The sequence below is a fragment of the Eptesicus fuscus genome, chromosome 11, assembly GCF_027574615.1.
Source record: "Eptesicus fuscus isolate TK198812 chromosome 11, DD_ASM_mEF_20220401, whole genome shotgun sequence".
Taxonomy (NCBI): domain Eukaryota; kingdom Metazoa; phylum Chordata; class Mammalia; order Chiroptera; family Vespertilionidae; genus Eptesicus; species Eptesicus fuscus.
The window spans coordinates 68,743,397-68,761,324 of NC_072483.1; the positions used below are offsets into that span (position 1 = coordinate 68,743,397).

The 17,928-nt window shown below is 40.9% G+C and overlaps 1 protein-coding gene across 2 annotated transcripts in view; it reads left to right on the forward strand.

The window, feature by feature from the left end:
* WDFY1 (WD repeat and FYVE domain containing 1) overlaps positions 1 to 17,928 on the forward strand; it is a 35,054-nt gene that overhangs the window by 11,673 nt on the left and 5,453 nt on the right. For both annotated transcript variants that reach the window (XM_008145101.3, XM_054722902.1), the window contains exons 2-9: positions 2,515 to 2,582; positions 6,687 to 6,760; positions 9,730 to 9,784; positions 11,578 to 11,728; positions 13,498 to 13,610; positions 15,597 to 15,723; positions 16,860 to 16,965; positions 17,434 to 17,535. In XM_008145101.3, coding sequence (XP_008143323.2) covers positions 2,515 to 2,582; positions 6,687 to 6,760; positions 9,730 to 9,784; positions 11,578 to 11,728; positions 13,498 to 13,610; positions 15,597 to 15,723; positions 16,860 to 16,965; positions 17,434 to 17,535 — 796 coding nt within the window. The remainder of the gene's footprint in view (positions 1 to 2,514; positions 2,583 to 6,686; positions 6,761 to 9,729; positions 9,785 to 11,577; positions 11,729 to 13,497; positions 13,611 to 15,596; positions 15,724 to 16,859; positions 16,966 to 17,433; positions 17,536 to 17,928) is intronic.

The following is a 17,928-nucleotide window of genomic DNA, read 5'->3' on the forward strand; positions in this document are numbered from 1 at the left end:
ATGCCTCTTAAACCTCTTTAATCACAGGCTGGTCTTATATCTCTTTTTTTTTTCCTCCCTGGCAAATTATTTGCAGAAAAAACTGGGTCATTTATCCATAGACTTTCCTGCAATCTCGATTTCTGCTAAATGCACCCCTGTGTTAGTGTTTATTATGTTTCTCTGTATTTCCTATAAAGTGGTAGTTGGATCTAGGGGTTTGGTCAGATTGCATTTTAAAATAAAGTTGTTATACTGCATTTATCAGTTTTCTTTCACTTAACATCGTGTTGTGAATATTTTCCCATGCCATTAAAAATATTTCGTAACTTGGTTTAAATGATTCCGAACTGGAAAGAGGCATATTATGAAAAAGTTATAATCTTTTAGATTTGTGAAAGAAGAAAGCCAAGTAGTCATGAACAGTAACCAAGAACTGACAAGTAACAGGAGTGGTTTAAACGTTACCTCAAAGAGTGATACATTTTGAATGAAGATGTTGAATTACAAACTGTAAAAATCAAAGGTCTGTTCATACATGCTTTAGTCTGATCGCCCTCTCTCTGTCTTTTAATTTTGGATGCGAACGTGGACTTTCTAGAACATCCTGTTACAATATAGGTACCTCAGAAAAAGCCTGCCTGACTATCTTACCTTGTTAAATGGTATTTGAATGAAGAGGCTGTATTTGGGATTTTTCTTGGTGTCTCATGCAAAGTATATTAGTACGTGCAAACAACAGAAATAATGCAGGCTGGGTTAAGCCACTGGGGGTGTTTATAGTAAGGATGTTGGGGGTCATAGCTTGGCCTCAGGAGCAGTCGGCGTGATGGATTTTCCACCTCAACTCTCTTCAGCTCTTTCCTGCTTCTCTCTATAGGTCAGCTTCGTTCTTTCTCCTTTCTTGATATACACAATCCTCCAGTCCCAGTTGCAAAACATATGACCACAAACAGCCATTTCAAGTACTGGAGACACGCTGATCTTTTCTCTCCTGGTTTTCAATTTCCCAGGGAAGGAACCGATTTATCCACCTGGGATTAGACGTCCATTTCTGGTCTAACCTGTTGTGATTAGGGGTGGGATATAAAGAAAAATTCTGAGCCATTCAGCTTGTCAAAGGTCCTGTTGTGACCAAGGCGTGCTGTGCAAATGCCTGCTCCTACAGGAAGTCCGTATGCACTTCACATACAAAACAGCGTCATGCCCACTGTGCTGCTGGGTCATCTGATTTATCATCTGATTTATCTTGATGACTGAAGGTCAACATCTAGTCTTTGTTTTCTTTTATTACAGCCTAATCCTATGCAGTAATCTGTACAGCTCCTCAGTGTGATTGGACCAGTTCTGACAAATGCAGGCACCCATGTACCCATCTCCCCACAGCTTGCCATTCATCATCCTAGCAAGTTCCCTCATATTCCTTTGCATTCTGTCCTCCCCCGGGAGCAAACATTGTATCCTCCTGGACCAGTTTTACTTGTCTTAAACTTCAATCAGAACAGACACACACAGTGTCAACTTTAGTCTTAATGTATTTTAGTTCAAGGTTGTGAACAGTGATCCAGTGCTGGCTGGGTGCCGGGATCTGTGTTGCTGTTAGGGATGCAGGGATGATGGTGGCAGCGCTGACAGCAAGGGACATAAGACAGGAGTCATGCAGAGACAAAGCATGGCTGCACTGGGGGCAGCGGGAGGCCTCGGGTTCAGGAGAGGAAGAGGCCCAGAGCTGTGAGGCGGTTCTGCGAAGGGACGAGCCAGGGTGTCAGGGTCACAGTATTCCCTGTTGTTCTTGAGGCGATAAGCCGAAATATTTAACTTGGGCGATTTGTCATTTTCCTGCCTTATGCACCGGATTTCCTGGTCTTCCTGTGTGTTCTCTGATGAAAGCGGGGCCCCGAGGCCTGGGGTGGAATGGCTTCCTCCCAGGGATGGAGACTGGGAGTTCCGCTGAGCCAGCCTGGCCTGGGCTCTGCTTTGTCCACACATCTGCTTCTCCAGGAACGTCCCCTTCCACGCAGATCTACGGCTCCCCTCACTGGCTCAGGTGTCAGGCGACCAAGTTCACACTCAGTTTTACTAAGAAAAGCAAGTTAATGCTCAGGTTTCTTTATATGTTGATCATTATATCATGAGTATTTTTCATACATTAAAGTTATTTCAAACCTGAGTCCTAACTACTACATAACTTACTACATATGGTCATACTATATGTAACCATATTTAATATGTATGTATATATACACGTATATATGTAGTTATGTACTATATGTAGAAACGTACTATATACTGGGTGAATGTGTGTGTGTACAGGAGTGGACAAAAGTAGGTTTACAGTTCGTATGGAAAAAGACATGCAGGTTCTGATTAATACAATAACTATTAACTCTGACTTGCATACTCATAACTGTAAACCTACCTTTACCCACCCCTGTATGTGTTTAAGGTCAGCTGGGACATAGTATTAAAAATAAGTAAGTTTTACAGGAGCATAAAGAAGATAAAATTACTGTGTGCTTTTTCTTTCCTCCACAGAACCATCCGAGTATGGCTGAAGAGAGACAGCGGCCAGTACTGGCCCAGCATTTACCACACCATGGCCTGTAAGTAGGGAACTGTTTCACTCGGTGAACATGTCTGTAATGTCTTTGGTGATTTAAATTTCAAAATGTCTATTAAAAAGTGCTGCTAGATTTCAGAATGAGTTTCTCAGTTGTCTAATCCCTCCCACTGGCGGTGCCTAACTGCAGGAAAACTGCTTTTCTTTTGCTAAGGAAGTTGGGTCTACTGGCTTAACTGAAGCAACCTTGAGCAAAACTGTGGGCGGCGGCGGGAGGAGGGGGCATGCCCCTCCCAACCCCAACCCCAGTTTTCCTTAATTTTTGCCAACTTAAACTAGTAGTGACTTAGTACTTAGTAGTAGCTGATACTGACATTCTGTGCCCTCATAACCAGCCTTGTGCCCAACCTTTTCACAAACCTCTGGGTTCCAGTGCGAGATTTGGTCCAAAGTACTGCACATTCTAAAAAGAGAATTTTCTCAGGAGCTAAATGTGTTCTAAAAATAAATCTAGATCAGTCTTTTGCATTGAGGTTTTTAAGACAGCCCTGAGCTAAAGTGCCATAAAATTACATTTAAGTTCCAGCCCGTCATGCAGATCTAAGCGGCATCACCATCCTCTCCCACTTCCTTTCTCCATCCTTTCTGCAAAAGAGAGCCCTGTGGAGGATGCCTGGACCCCACCAGGCCCAGCTGGGGTTGAGCCCTGCTGTCCCAAATGGCCACACAGAAGCATCCAGAGCTGCTCATTTCCTTGTGGTTTGGTCCTGAATAAGGGATTTTCCTCAGTTAAGTGTTCCAGTGTTTAGAGGGCCCCCTGGGAAAAGAAGGAAAGAAGAAAGGCTGTGCGGCATGCTTGATGGTTTTACTCCTGAAGACCATTATGAAGTTCTCCTAAAAAGACCTCTTGCCAGTTGTTCCAGACACTGGAGACAACTTTCTTGAGAGCTGTCGCCGAGGCAGTGGAGTTGTTGTACACACAGAGTAGCCCGTTGTTCAGCACATTCCCACGGTCAGCGTGCGCCACCCTCCCAGGCACCTGCACTTTTATTCCCGTGAACATGCATTGTCCGGGCCCTGTGGTCAGTTACTACAAAACACGAGTGGTTTGTCAGGATTTTCATTTGTTCTGTCTTCCCCTTGCAGCTTGGGCAGCCTCCTCAGCTTCTCTGTCTTGGTAATCATTCAGTGAAAATGAAGTAGACTTTTTGGACTACTGCTATAGAGATAACTATTATGAAAGGCACCATAAAGCTTTATAATATGGAGTGCACTAGAAGAAAACCCAATCACATTGATGGGAGCCAGCAGTAGTATCTCCTGTTTCCGTATGCTGTGGCTGCATAACCTTGGTCACTCCTCTGAAATACGAAGGACCAATGTCTTAATAAAGGTGCTCATGGACCCATTTGATAAATTCACTTTGGGATTTTGTTGGGAGCAGGGATCAGAGGTGGGTGGGACATCTTGGGCCTCTGAGCCCACCTTCTACCCATCCAAAAAAGGGGTTTCTTTTAGACTTCCAGTGGCAGTAGAAGTGAGTACTCTTCCGTGGCTCTGAGGTCTTGGGCATGTGGCTTTGGCCATCCCTTGCAAACTTGGCTTAATGGTACCTCCTGGAAGTAGCTCCCAGAACATTGTGGCTGCAGAGACCAGTAAAAACTGGAACAAACAGGCCCAGCATCTCTGCTGTTGGTGGCTGACCCCGCATGTTTATGTCTACACATATTTGGCTTGTTGCTTCTGGAAGCTTCTTTATTGCATCCATCTGGAGATGTACCTGCTGATAAAACTGCAGAACATTGCCAGAAGAAAACAATGAATGAATTATGAGAAATAATTGCTTGTCTATTTTAGGATGACTTTCATTTTAAAAATAAATTCAAAATAGGAGAAGCAAAGTGCCATGTTGGCTCTTAAAACTATCTGTAGATTACCCAATTTAGGACATTTTAGTGGTCAGCCACCAATTTAGACTTTTTCCTGTGACCTGACTGTGATCAACGAGCTGGACCTTAGCATATTGCTCTATGTGGTCCGATTATGTTTCAGAAAGTTTCCTCCCATAACAGATAACTTTCAGAATCTGCTTTAGCTGAAGAGAAATGGTAACTCTTAGTTCCTGTATCTACTGTGTGCCTCATGCCTTTATAAAAAATAACATCACTTTATGAATAATCACAGCAACTTGGGAAGGTAGATGATATTTTCACCATTAGTAGATGAGGAAACTGAGGCCAGAGGGGTTACATTGGTTGCTTGTGGTTGGAATTCCAATCCATGCCTGTCTGACTCCAAAACTATGCTCCCCACCACAGGTATGGGGTGTATCCATGAGCTTTTCCTGAAAGGGCCAGACAGTAAATATTTAGACTTTATAGGCCAAACAGTCTCCGTGGCAACTCTTCAACCTTCTGCCCTTGGAACATGAAAGTGGCCATAAACAAGGCTAAAAGGAGGAGCCTGGCTGTGTTGCAGAAAAACAAAGAAACAAAAACTTTATTTACAAAACTAGACTTGAAGCATACTATTTGGGACGGCAGTGATGCCTTTTTAAAAGGCCACAGATTTGTATTTTGTTTATAAAACTATGTGAGTATCCAAACTTAAAAAAAAAATTGTGTTGCTTATCTCACTAGAAGCTTGTCTTCTAGGGAAAAGAGCCAGGACATCTTTATATACAAAACAAATAAACTAGGAAAGCTTTCTGTTTAAACTTCAGAATTCTATAGCCTCATAAAATAACTCAGCCCATTGTAATTTTTGCATTCCTACATATTTATGAGTAGTTTGTTAGAGGGTTAGGCATAAAAAGAATTGAAAAGTTTTAAAGCATTAAGATTTAGTACCAACTGAAAAGTAAAAATGATGACAATGAATCTTTGTAATGATCAAAGTATGATTTGATTTGTCAGTGATAATTTTATGCATGGTTATTAAAGAGCACTGTGTATGAAGATACATACATCTTTGTGGTTATAATTCTTAAACATGATCATTCTTTGCAGTTTCAACAGCAATATGGGACTAAGGGGGTACAGGCTTCTTGCCACTTCTCATTGTTCTGTTTACAGGCAAAGGCAGTACCTGCCTTTCTGCTAGATGGTTCTTTGCCGTTCAAACAGTTTCTTTCCATCAGCTGGTCACGCAGGTAGCTGTGTTCTTGCCTTTGAGTACAATCCAGTACTGTTTTATAGTTTATTCTCTACCTTTGGTGGAGAATACCAGCCCATTGTAGAGAGAGAACTTCAAATTAAACAATTTTCAAATGGTGACTCCACGTATAAGTTTTTTTTTTTTCCTTACTTTTTCATATGAAGTTTTATTTCAAAGCAAACTCAAGTTGGTTGTTTTTTTCCTGGCACACATTTATTTCCTTGTTATGGTTCCTTCCTGGGCAATTACAATTCTTAGGATGAAATGAACCCACACATTCTTTTTACAAATGCTCCCTCTTCTAAATCACATTAATTCTGATTTGTAGCAGAAGGAGACAAGGTGGAGCTACTCCTTTCTGAAACTCATTCTCTGGCCCTTGCTGTCTAGAAGGGTAGCCAGAACCTGGAGGGAAGCAGGTGCTACCCAGTCACATGATACTGCTGTGGACAAAGAAAAGTATGCACACAACTTCATGGACTACACACTGGGGTTGGATGTCATTGCACAAGAGAACATTGTTTGGCCATTGAGGGGAAAAAAGTAATTCCAAAGTGGCTTTTCCAGCCTTCTCACATATGCCTTGGAATGGGAATTCTTGTGCCGGGAACCCCTCTCCACAGATCGCAGCTACTTTTACCTGTGATAGGGAAGGGGGTCGGGGGCAGGATGACCCGTTGAGTTTGGAGTGCAGATCACCCACTGTAAGCACTGGTCCCCAAACCTTTCCAGAAACAGGTAGGAGTTTCAGTCAGATGAAACTTCAGGCTGGATCGCTTGACCCAAAGTTTTAAAAATAATCTTGTGTAAGAATTTTAAACTAAAATAACAGAACTTTATTAGCATTTTCAATTTACATCATTATTTTTTATAAAACCTTTTTACCCTCTTTTTTTTTAACCTCAGTCATATAGCTCTTTTTTAATAATGAATTTTGCACAATGACACAATGCTTAGCTTTGCTGTAATGTGGTCTTTGTCTTTCTGGTAGCTCCTTGCTCAGCTATGACTTACCATCATGATAGCAGGCGGATATTTGTGGGCCAGGATAACGGAGCCGTCATGGTAGGTACTTTCCAGAATGTATGTATTATATCAACCTCCCCATGTTCATGTCTGTTGGACAGTTTAAATAAAGTTAGCAATAAATGCCTGATTGGCATAAAAGTTTTTGAATTCAGTATAGGTGTTAGACCTAAAAATGGATTAATTTTATTATTATTTTAAAATATATTTTTATTGATTTCAGAGAGGGAGAGAGAGATAGAAACATCAATGATGAGAGAGAATCATTGATTGGCTGCCTCCTGCACACCCCCAACTGGGGATCGAGCCCGCAACCCGGGCATGTGCCCTTGCCCGGAATCAAACCCAGGACAATTCACAGGCTGATGCTCTATCTACTGAGCCAAACCAGCCAGGGCAGAATGGATTAATTTTAATGAGTGCTTAATTTTAAACCAGTTTTGTGGAACTCAGAATGCTGTCATGATGGATGGTTGGGTGCACAGGCTAGGCACAAGGCACAGTCTCCATGCAGCCCCTATCCCTGAACCACAGAGAAGGCCAGGACAAGGAGGGTGCGATGGAGAGCCTGTGTGTGTGTGTCATAAGGTATCTTTGGTGAAGGATCACATATTTACATTTTTAATTTATTATAGGTATTTTTGTAGGTCAGATTGTGTGTGTGTATATGTAAATACACATTTTTTCTTAAGGAGACATAATTCATATACCATAGAGTTCACCATTTTAAAGTGTGCAATTCTGTGGTTTTGTGGTATGTTCATAAGATTATGCAACCATTAACACTCTCTAATTTCAGAACATTTTCATCACACCCCCTCCCCCAAGGAAACCCCAGCCCATTAGCAGTCATTCCCCACTCTCCCCCACCAGGGCCCCCTCTCCCCCAGCTCCTGGCAATCACTAATCTACTTTCTGAGTCCAGAGATTTGTCTGTTCTGACATTTTATGTGAGTAGAATCATATAATACATGTTGCCTTTTATGTCTGGCTTCTTTGACCTAGAGTAATATATTAAGGTTCATTGCATTGTAGTTTGAATTAGTACTTTTTTTTTGTTTGTTTATTATGTAGATAGACCACACTTTGTTTATCCACTCATCAGTTGATGGACATTTGGTTGTTGCCACTTTTTTTATTGTGAATAATGCTGCTATGAACATTCGTGTGCAAGTTTGTGTGTGAACTTAAGTTTTTCATTCTATTGGGTCTATATACCTAGGAGTGGAATTGCTGGGTCATATGGTAAATCTATTTTTAACTCGTTGAGGAACCCCCAAGCTGTTTTTCAAAGTGGCTGTACCATTATACACTCCCACCACCAACGTGTAAGGTTCTAGTTTGTCTACATCATTGCCAGCACTTGTTATTTTCTGTTGTTTTTGTTTTGTTTTTACTATGGCCATCCTAGAAGGTGTGAAATGGTATCTCATTATGATTTTTGTTGGCATTTGCCTAATGACTAGTGATGTCAAGTATTTCAGTTGCTGGTTGATGATTTGTATATCTTCTTTGGAGAAATACCTATTCAAGTCCTTTGCCCGTTCGTGTGTGTGTGTGTGTGTGTGTGTGTGTGTGTGTGTGTGTGTTTAATTGTTGAGGAGTAAGAGACTCAGACTTGCAGCTTGGAAGAAGTTACCAGAGAAACCACCTGATGTCCTGGGTTTTTCATTGTGGAAAGTTTTTGGGACTATTAATTTAATCTCTTCACTTGTTACAGATTTTCTATTTCTTCCTCAGTTCATGTTTATTGTTTATGGTCTTTCTGGGCCGAGAAGGGAAGAGCCAGTACAAAGATAGGTTCTCTGCCTAAACAGTCCATCCAGCAGTAGGCAGGTTGTAAGGACTTGGGGGCTACAGAGTTAAGGTTTGATGAGTTCTATGCCCTATGAAGTTGGGGCTGCTGTAAATACATTATGTAGTAGTTAAAGCCAACATTCTCACTCTTCTTTTTCTGAAAATATTATAGGAATATAATGGTGATGTGCATATACAAATATAACAGGGAGCCATGAACTGCAAGCCTCAAATAGTTTCTCCAGTGGTGGCAATGGTTGAGCATTTCTTTTTTTAGGGACCCTTCTTGTGGCTCCTGGTTCAAGGACATCAATAATAGGATAGCCTACAGAAACCCTTATAGCTCTTCAGTGGAAAGGGGCAATGTAAATCCAACTTACCATTCGTTAGCTATTGATCTATTGATTTCCCACCGAATACAGATTAGTATCCTTAAGACGCTAAGACATATTTGTAGTTTGCAAAACCAGGATGGAGAAAAAGGAATTTATGTATATATTTTTTCAGTCTGAGTAGTCAACAATTTATAAAGTCCATGTTACCTAGAGCCTTAAAAACTTATCAATTTAGCATTGGTCAATAGAATTTTTTATTAGGGCTTTTTTTTTTAAAGAGGTTCATCTTCTTGGTTTTGTGTTGAAGCTCATTTTTTTCATTAAGCGTATACTTTTAACTATTTCCTAGTTATAAACTATTACACAGTCTGTAACAATTTAGAAAATGCAAGAGTATAAGAAGAAACCCACCCACAACCTCTTAATGTCCTTTTTTTGTGTATTTGTATATTAAATATGTATAATTTTCCCCTTACATTACTTGGAATACCCTATGTTTTATTTTCACTATAGTTGAGAGCTCTGATAGTAATGGGTTTTTATACTTTCACTTTATATATATCATCTGAGGAATTTTTGATGTAGCCCAGAGAGAAAAAATGAGCAAGTTGCCTCCTTTGCAGTTAGAAGCATAGGGACTTCAAAGCTTTCACTGCGGAAGAACTGGATAGAAATGCTGTGCTGGTCAGCGGCTCTGTTCCATCTGGTCCCCAAAACAAAGGGTGGCCTGAGGACAGGTCCGCGTTATTGTTCTGTAGCTGATCTCAGTCCCAGGTCTGGTGATAGCTATTTTTGGATTTCACTTAGTTTTGAAAGTTAAATTCCAGTTGTTTTTAAAACCATGACTATTTTCTTATTGCATGTGTTTGCTTTTAGGAATTTCATGTTTCTGAAGATTTTAATAAAATGAACTTTATCAAGACTTACCCAGGTAATTATAATACACACACACACACACACACACACACACATTTGCTTACATAATACATGTAGATCTGCATACACAAAACTAGGACACCATCTCATATGATCAAAAGTAGGTTTGGTGAAGTCCTGGGGAGGGGGGCAGGGACGGGCTAAAAGGGGTCAATGGGCTAAAAGGGGTCAATGCGGGGAAACAGAGGGACATATGTACCGTATTTTCCGGCGTATAAGACGACTGGGCGTATAGAAGATTTTCCTGGGTTAAAAAGTCGTCTTATACGCCGGAAAATACGGTAATACTTTCAGCAATAAAGATTTTAAAAATAAATAAAGTTATAAAATAAAATAAAAATGTAGGTGTTCATATTAACTTTTTAGTTTTGTTACCTCAATTAAATAAGAGGCTATTAGTTCTTTGAAGTTACTTACCATTCTTTTCCTGCTTATTAATATTTAAATTTTTGTATACGATTCCATTTGGGTGAAAGTATCAGATTAAATTTAACTATTGCTCTATTTTTGAACATGAGTACTGCTGCTTTTTGATATCGCCCACTCACTAACATACATGATAGTGTATGTGGATGTACTAGTATGTGTATATATATCTGTGAGTGTATGTATTTCATATCTATGTATATACATGTGTGTGTGTGTGTGTGTCCTTGACTGTTACTATGACTCTAATTACTTCTATTTAAGACAAATTCATAAAAGTAGAGTAACTGGGGCAGACATTAAAATGTTTTTTAATGCTCTAGATTTATTTGCAAACCTCTTCCAGCAATTGTGCAAATTTTGCAATCCTGTGAATGGTGGTTGAGAGCGCCTGCTCTTTAAATGTTTACAGCATTACTCTTTATAAATGCTTTTTGCCAGTTTGATAGTCAAAATAGTTCTCAAGTTAAAAATTATTTAAGCTGTATTTAATGTTAACCCTTTTCATCTTTTATGCATGTCTGTTTCATGCTTTGCCCATATTCCCAGAGTCATTTTCTAATTAATTTATAAGAAAGAGAGTTCCTCAGTGCTCCTGAAGCAGCCTGTACAGCTGAGAGCAAGTTAGAAGTTTCTCTGTCTAGCCTCAGACTTCATTCATCTGCCTGGGCATTTACTAAGCCCCTGCTACATGCAAGGTGCTGTATCAGATGAAGTAGACAGGTCACTGCCCTAGTGGCTTACAGTTAATCTACAAACACAGATATTTCACAAGTTAGGTCACAGACAGAACACTTTCCTCATTCTCTGCTCTTACTTTGGTATTTTGGAATATAGAACTTCACAATATTTTGTCTTTATAAATAGTAAAAAGTTACACACAAATTGCTTACACTACTTTTCAATTACAGAAAACTATAGTTGCTCTTGTTTACAAAGTCTTTTCTAAAGGGTCAAAACACTGAAATTATGGACAATAAAAAAATTTTTTCTTTTAAGAAGACTCCTGCTTTCCATATGGAACTCAATGGTAGGTAGGGTTTTTTAGAGCAAAGTACAAGTCTGTTCTCTAATCTATTATTGGAATCCCTCTTGAGCATTACTCTTTAACGATTGGTAGCTTCTGACTGTCTGCCATGTAGCAGGCAGAGAGCTGGGCCCTGGGAAGCTGGTGATAGGGAGTCAGGGAAGGGCAGATTATCTGACACCCGCTCACAGTCGGGCATTCCCATGATGGGATGTTGTGCCTCCCCAGGCCAGCCAGGTTGAGACCGTCAGCCTCAGTTCTCACCCCACGAGATTAAATTCTGAAGGTCACATTTCTTCCTGAAGGGCGCAGACTTTCCGTTTCTGTTCCTACAGCTCATCAGAACCGGGTGTCTGCGATTATCTTCAGCTTGGCCACGGAGTGGGTGGTCAGTACCGGTCACGACAAGTGTGTCAGCTGGATGTGCACCCGGACCGGGGACATGCTCGGGAGGCACCTCTTCCCCTCCTGGGCTTCGTGTTTGCAGTATCCTTTGAAGGGCTAGGCCTTCGCCTCCTTGTCTCAATGATTAATTTCTATTCTGATCATAAATTGTTGATTGACAAAAACATCCAAAAAGTAGAATAAAAAATATGAAAAACAAAACAAAGAAAAAATGTGAAAAAGAAAGAAAAAAAATAAGATAAAAAAGGAATAAATTGTTAATTGAGATCCAAAGACTGAATGATCCCTGATATTTTACACAAGATCTAAAATTTGCTGTATTTACCTTTATCGGTATAAAATTGGTTTATTAAAAATAATTGCGTGACTTACCATTCCCTGCTGGGAAGTGCTGTACGTTTAATACAAAATCTTGGAAAACCCAACCCTCATTAATGCAAAGTCCCCTCATTCCTTTACATTTCAAAGTGAAAGAAAAGACTTTTTGTATAAAGATAAAAAAGGAATTGATCTTCTAGTAATTGGTTATTTACAGACCCTGCAATCGTATATAACAAAAGGGTAATATGTAAGTTGACCGAACAGTGGAATGACCGGAATGCCTGCAGCCCCTCCCCTGCAGCTGGATCCCACCAGTGCATGAATTTGTGCACTGGGCCTCTAGTAGAATATAAATGCAGTAAGGCTTATGACTCTGGAGTTCATAAATGGGCTATAAGTTTTATAGTTGTTTTTTTGTGTATAGAGAGGGTTCATAATTCTTATAATACTCTCAAAGGTGCCTCAGCATCCCTAGAATTCCTGCTTTAAAATTTTTTCACTGGTAAATGGAACCTTTCACGTGGAGTTCGCCCTTGCTTAAGGCTAGCAGTGGTAGTTGTGTATCTTAGTGCCGGCAAGATCAAGACTGTCAGCATCAGTAGTTCTCTTGCAGAGTTGGACATCTGGCCTACTAAAATTCCTTTTTTCCATTGAAAGCCTTCATAGAAAATGTTTGCTACAAATGAATGTACATAGAACATGAGATATTTAAAATAAGCATATAAATTAGTACCATACACTTTAGAATCAAACAAAGGAAAATATTCAGACACGTTATGTGCTAATTAAGTGTTTCTGTTCCGAGTTAGGCTTTTCATATGGATTGGAAGAAATTGGCACAGAACCACAGTCATGACCTAGCCCACAGTTGTCCTTCTGACCTTTAAATAGTAGTATCCTACTGTGTGTCAACTACCAATTTGCCACAAATTTACATGACCATAATGTCACTGAGAAAGTGATAAGTTAATATAGTTTTAAAATTTAAATTTACTATTGCCCAAAATAACTGCCTTTTGGTTGAATGAACTCTCCACAGCAATTTTAAAGTGAACCACCCTCTTCACTTAAAGCTAAATCATCTAGGCCAAAGGAAAGATGGGTCATGTCCATATTGGCTGTCAGTTTTACATTATTTCCAGAGATATTTCACAAATAGCCATTTTCTTCCAGTTCTTTCTTGCTTTTTTCATTACTGAGTAGTTCACCTTTTTTTGCGTTTTATTATCATTTGATTATAACTACTTGCTCTCATGTCTGTCTTCTCTGTTAGCTGTTACCTTTTTTATTGCCAAGTTCCAAATATTGCTTAGAGTAATGACAGATATTCAATGAATTCTTGTTGAATGATTAAATATTAATTTTCTCCATGAGTCCAGCTTAAAACTATTTTCTTCTTGCATGATTTTCAGTCGGCGATTTCCTTTCTCAGAGTTTTGGGCTTGTGCTTATTCTCTTTAAAGAGAACATTTTCTACTTTACAACTTTGAGATAGATTGTGTTGGAGATCTTTGACTGCTTCCCCACAGATACGATTTTGATACCCAGTATGCTTTTGTTGGCGATTATTCTGGACAGATCACCCTGCTGAAGCTGGAACAGGACACCTGCTCAGTTATCACAACCCTCAAAGGACATGAAGGTAGTCTGCGTCCTCACCCACAGCTTTCCCACCTAATTTGGGCATCCGAATTTAGTTCTCAGCCCTGTGGTTTCATGAATGATCACCTCCCTATGATCTGTCAGATTTCAATTTGCTTGGCCAGACAGGGGATTCAGATCTCAAAAGAGTGAAGGCTAAGTGAAGGTAGCCTTTGTTTACCGTTTTCAATGAAATTATTTTCAGAAGACCTTTTAAAATTTTTTGTAAATGGTAAAACCTTTCCAAGAATGTTATTATTTTTAAATTGCCAGTTTCTAGGACACTGAACAGGACTAGTGGATCAATACAATGAAAAGGAATGTATGGGCTGGGTCAGCCTCTACTTGGGAAACCTCCCCTGGGTAGGGACTGAGGAAAAAGGTCAGGTGGAATTTCATTATTTCTACAGTGCAGTGAGTTGGCAAGACTCCAAGAAAGTGTTTTAAAACGCACTTGGCTGTATTGGGTAACAAATTAGAAGCTTTGAGGCCATATGGTTTAGATTGAAGAATTGGGGATTGTTAAAAAGAATTAATGATGGACTTTTGTGAAAATAGTGTCTTAAGTCTAACAAATTAAATGTTCTCCACGCTGCCTAAGTAATCTGTTTAGGTGAAATCAAGTCTGTCAGACAGGGACCTTGAAGAGGAAAAAGGAGAAAGAACAGTAGGTTAGAGTAGACGTGGGCAGGAAAGCACAGCCCCTGAGGACACCTCTTTCCGTTTATGACTAAGAGTCTCATGACTCCAGCCTCATAAGTGTTCTCCAGGTTGCTAGGTTAGAGTGGGTTCTGGAAACTGCTTAGTCGTGTCTGTATAGAAAGATCCTGTTTGTCTGCTATTAGGCCTCTAGCTAAAATGTGTGGGGCATCGGTTTAAACAGGGTAAGGGTTTATACAAAATTATGCCTGAAGCCAGTTTTGCGGAATACTTCCCCACACACACACACTTTTGTTAAGTTTCTGTGGGAAACCGCTTGTGTTGTTTGCTTTGAATATGGCGTCATTCATTTTCTATATACCCACAAAAAATATTATGAGCTTTATGACTGGTTCAGTTTTATTAAGTTTATTAATCATTTTCTTCTAGGTAAGCAACAGTCACTGGAATAATGAAGAGTTCTGTTGAAAGAGAAATCTGTAGAAAGAAAGATTTTCTCAAGAGTTACATAATTTGATAAGTTTAGCCAATTTGAATTTTTTACCCAAATTTCTGAAATACCTGCAAACCTTTCCTTCGAGACACTTAATTTTTTCAAACATCAGCATCTCGGGCTGTAAACCGCCTGCCAGGTCCCAGAGATCTGCAGTAGTCTAGCTTTCTAGCTTCTATAAGATGACCACAGTAATCCTAACAGCCTGTTCTCATTAAATGTCAATGGCTATATTTTTCAAAAGTTTTTTTTTTTTAATGTATTTCTTTATTGATTTCAGAGAGTAAGGGAGAAGGAGAGAGAGATAGAAACATCAATGATGAGAGGGAATCATTGACTGGCTGCCTCCTGCACGCCCCCCTACTGGGGATGGAGCCCGCAACCCAGGCATGTGCCCTTGGCCGGAATCGAACCTGGGACCCTTCAGTCCGCAGGCTGACACTCTATCCACTGAGCCAAGCCGGCTAGGGCCAAAAGTTTTTTATAATCTTTTCAACAGCTGTTTTGTAATTTTGTGGTACGGAACAAGGAAATGTTTATTGGAACATCTTTGCCCTTTTGTACATCTTTGATGTACAACTGAAGATCTTAGTCTTATGACCAGGAGAGTGGATGTACTGTGTCTTCTCATGACTCGTGATGAAGTGTTGAATGGCCCTTTGTACAGTGAAGATACACGTTTCCTGAAAGACTCAGCTGTGCTGGTTGGGTCTTCAGCTGTCAAATGTGTGTGCCCTGACATGGAGTTATATTTAACCAATCCTCTCTCTCTCCCTGCCCCTCCTACTGTCTCCCTCCCTCCCTCCTTTCTCTCCCTCCCTCCCTTGCCCCCAGGTAGTATTGCCTGCCTCTGGTGGGACCCCATCCAGCGGTTACTCTTCTCTGGAGCCTCTGACAACAGCATCATCATGTGGGACATCGGAGGAAGGAAGGGCCGCACGCTCCTGCTCCAGGGCCACCAGTGCGTGACTGTTCTGGGGCTGGGAGAGAACCTGAGTTTAGGGAAAGCAGGGGAAACATTAGTGTTTAAAAAACAACCATTTGATAGGGCTGACGGGGTCCACTTCTAACTGCTTTTCTGATAGTCCTGAGTGTCTGGTGTTCTGTAGCCAAAAGGGAAATAAAGAGCACAGGATCTTTTTTTCCTCCTTGGCCCAAAGGGCACTCCCCACATGTCTCTCCCAGTGAGTCACCTTACTGAAATAAGCTGCTGAGGCCTGGAGCTCAGGCACGGACTTTGACCATGGGAGAGTGTGTGTAATGTGATACTAAGCTAAGCTATTCTCCAATCAGATGCCTAACTCATTTTCTTAAATTATAAAATGTATTTAATTAAGAAGGAACATGTGGTTTGATGTAGTCGTATGGCCATTGCTATGACAGTGTAATACTCAGGCTCTTGCCGTCTAGTCTTGAAAGGAAAAGGAACCCTTTCCCCTTTGTTGGCTATTTAGTCGCCGTTTACTATAACCAGAGTCAAGCCGAAAAGTAGCCAAGGAAACATTCTCTATATGAGCCTACAGGCCAGGAGATTGTTTCCCAGAGCCTCCATGGTATCTGCTTGTGTACATGTGTGTATGCACATGTGAGCATGTGTGTGTGTGCACGTATGAGCATGTGTGAGCAAATGTGTGTGGGGGCACTGTGAGCATGTGCGAACATGTATATGAACTGTGAGCTTGTGTGTGTGTGCACATGTGAGCATGTATGTACCAGTAATCTCTGTAGTGTGTGACCACTTGTTATGGTTGGGTTCAGGCAAGGCAGTTTCACCTCCTTTGTTCTTTGTGTCTGAACGAGGAGGTAAATCTTGTGCACCTGACAAGGGAATCATGGTGATTGGTCCAGAAAACTGTAGTCATCATCTCATCTCTGACCTGCAGTTCTTAGTGACTAACTTGAAAGTAGTGTTTGTTTTATAGAAACTATTGTTCTTATAGTAAGTTACAGAATGCCAGGTAGTTTACACCAGAATCCATGTTCCCATACCAGAGTCAGTGATAAAGGCCAAGGGCTGATTCTAACGGGGGAGGGAGTTGCGCCTCCATGAAGACTGTTTCCCACACTGAGACCAGTGCTGGTGTGTGTCATCTGCAGTGACCGGGTGCAGTCGCTGTGCTACCTTCAGCTCACGAGGCAGCTCGTCTCCTGTTCCTCGGATGGTGGGATTGCTGTGTGGAACATGGATGTTAGCAGAGAAGAGGTAAGAGGAGGAGCAGGCAAGGCTGGGGGGCGGGGGGTGGAAAACCTGTCTGACCTGGTGCCTAGCCAGAGGGACTCCCCTGTTAGCCACCTTGTGGTCCCACCATGCGCCTCAAGTGGTTGTTTGCCAGATTCTGTAAAAAGGGGTTTTTGCTCAACTGGTTGAATAATTTCAAACAAATTTGGCATAACAAAAGAAATATACAAAGACAACTCTAAGAGTTCAAGTGAGAATTGAATAACTTCCTCTTATCTATAGGTTGAAAATTGAGCAATCCTGTAAACATTACTAAAATGATAATGATTACTCAGAACACAGACATAGCAGTGGGAATGGCAATAGCTATAAAATATTGGGGAATTTTTTAAAATGCTAACTCAATTATGTTTAGAACTGTCGTATGGATTTCTGAAAAGCCAGTGTGAACATGCGGCCGCGCTGACGTTGGCTCTGTCTCTCTCCGCCCAGGCTCCTCAGTGGTTAGAAAGTGATTCATGCCAGAAATGTGAGCAGCCCTTTTTCTGGAACATAAAGCAGATGTGGGACACCAAGACACTGGGGTTGAGGCAGGTACGTAGCCAACTTTGAGTCACCACCGGGTTAATCATGCATTCTGTCATTTGTGTACTTCTTATTTTGTTTGGAATCATACTTCTCTAGAAGTGCTGTTAATTCATACTTTTTTTGATATGACCATCACTGGTAATAATGAGCAAGACCTTTCCTGGGCCAGTGATACTGTCCCCTAACTGTCCCATGGCTGGTCCAGCACTGGAGACTGTCCCCTAACTGTCCATGGCTGGTCCTGCACTGGAGACTGTCCCCTAACTGTCCATGGCTGGTCCTGCACTGGAGACTGTCCCCTAACTGTCCATGGCTGGTCCTGCACTGAAGACTGTCCCCTACCTGTCCCATGGCTGGTCCTGCACTGGAGACTGTCCCCTAACTGTCCCATGGCTGGTC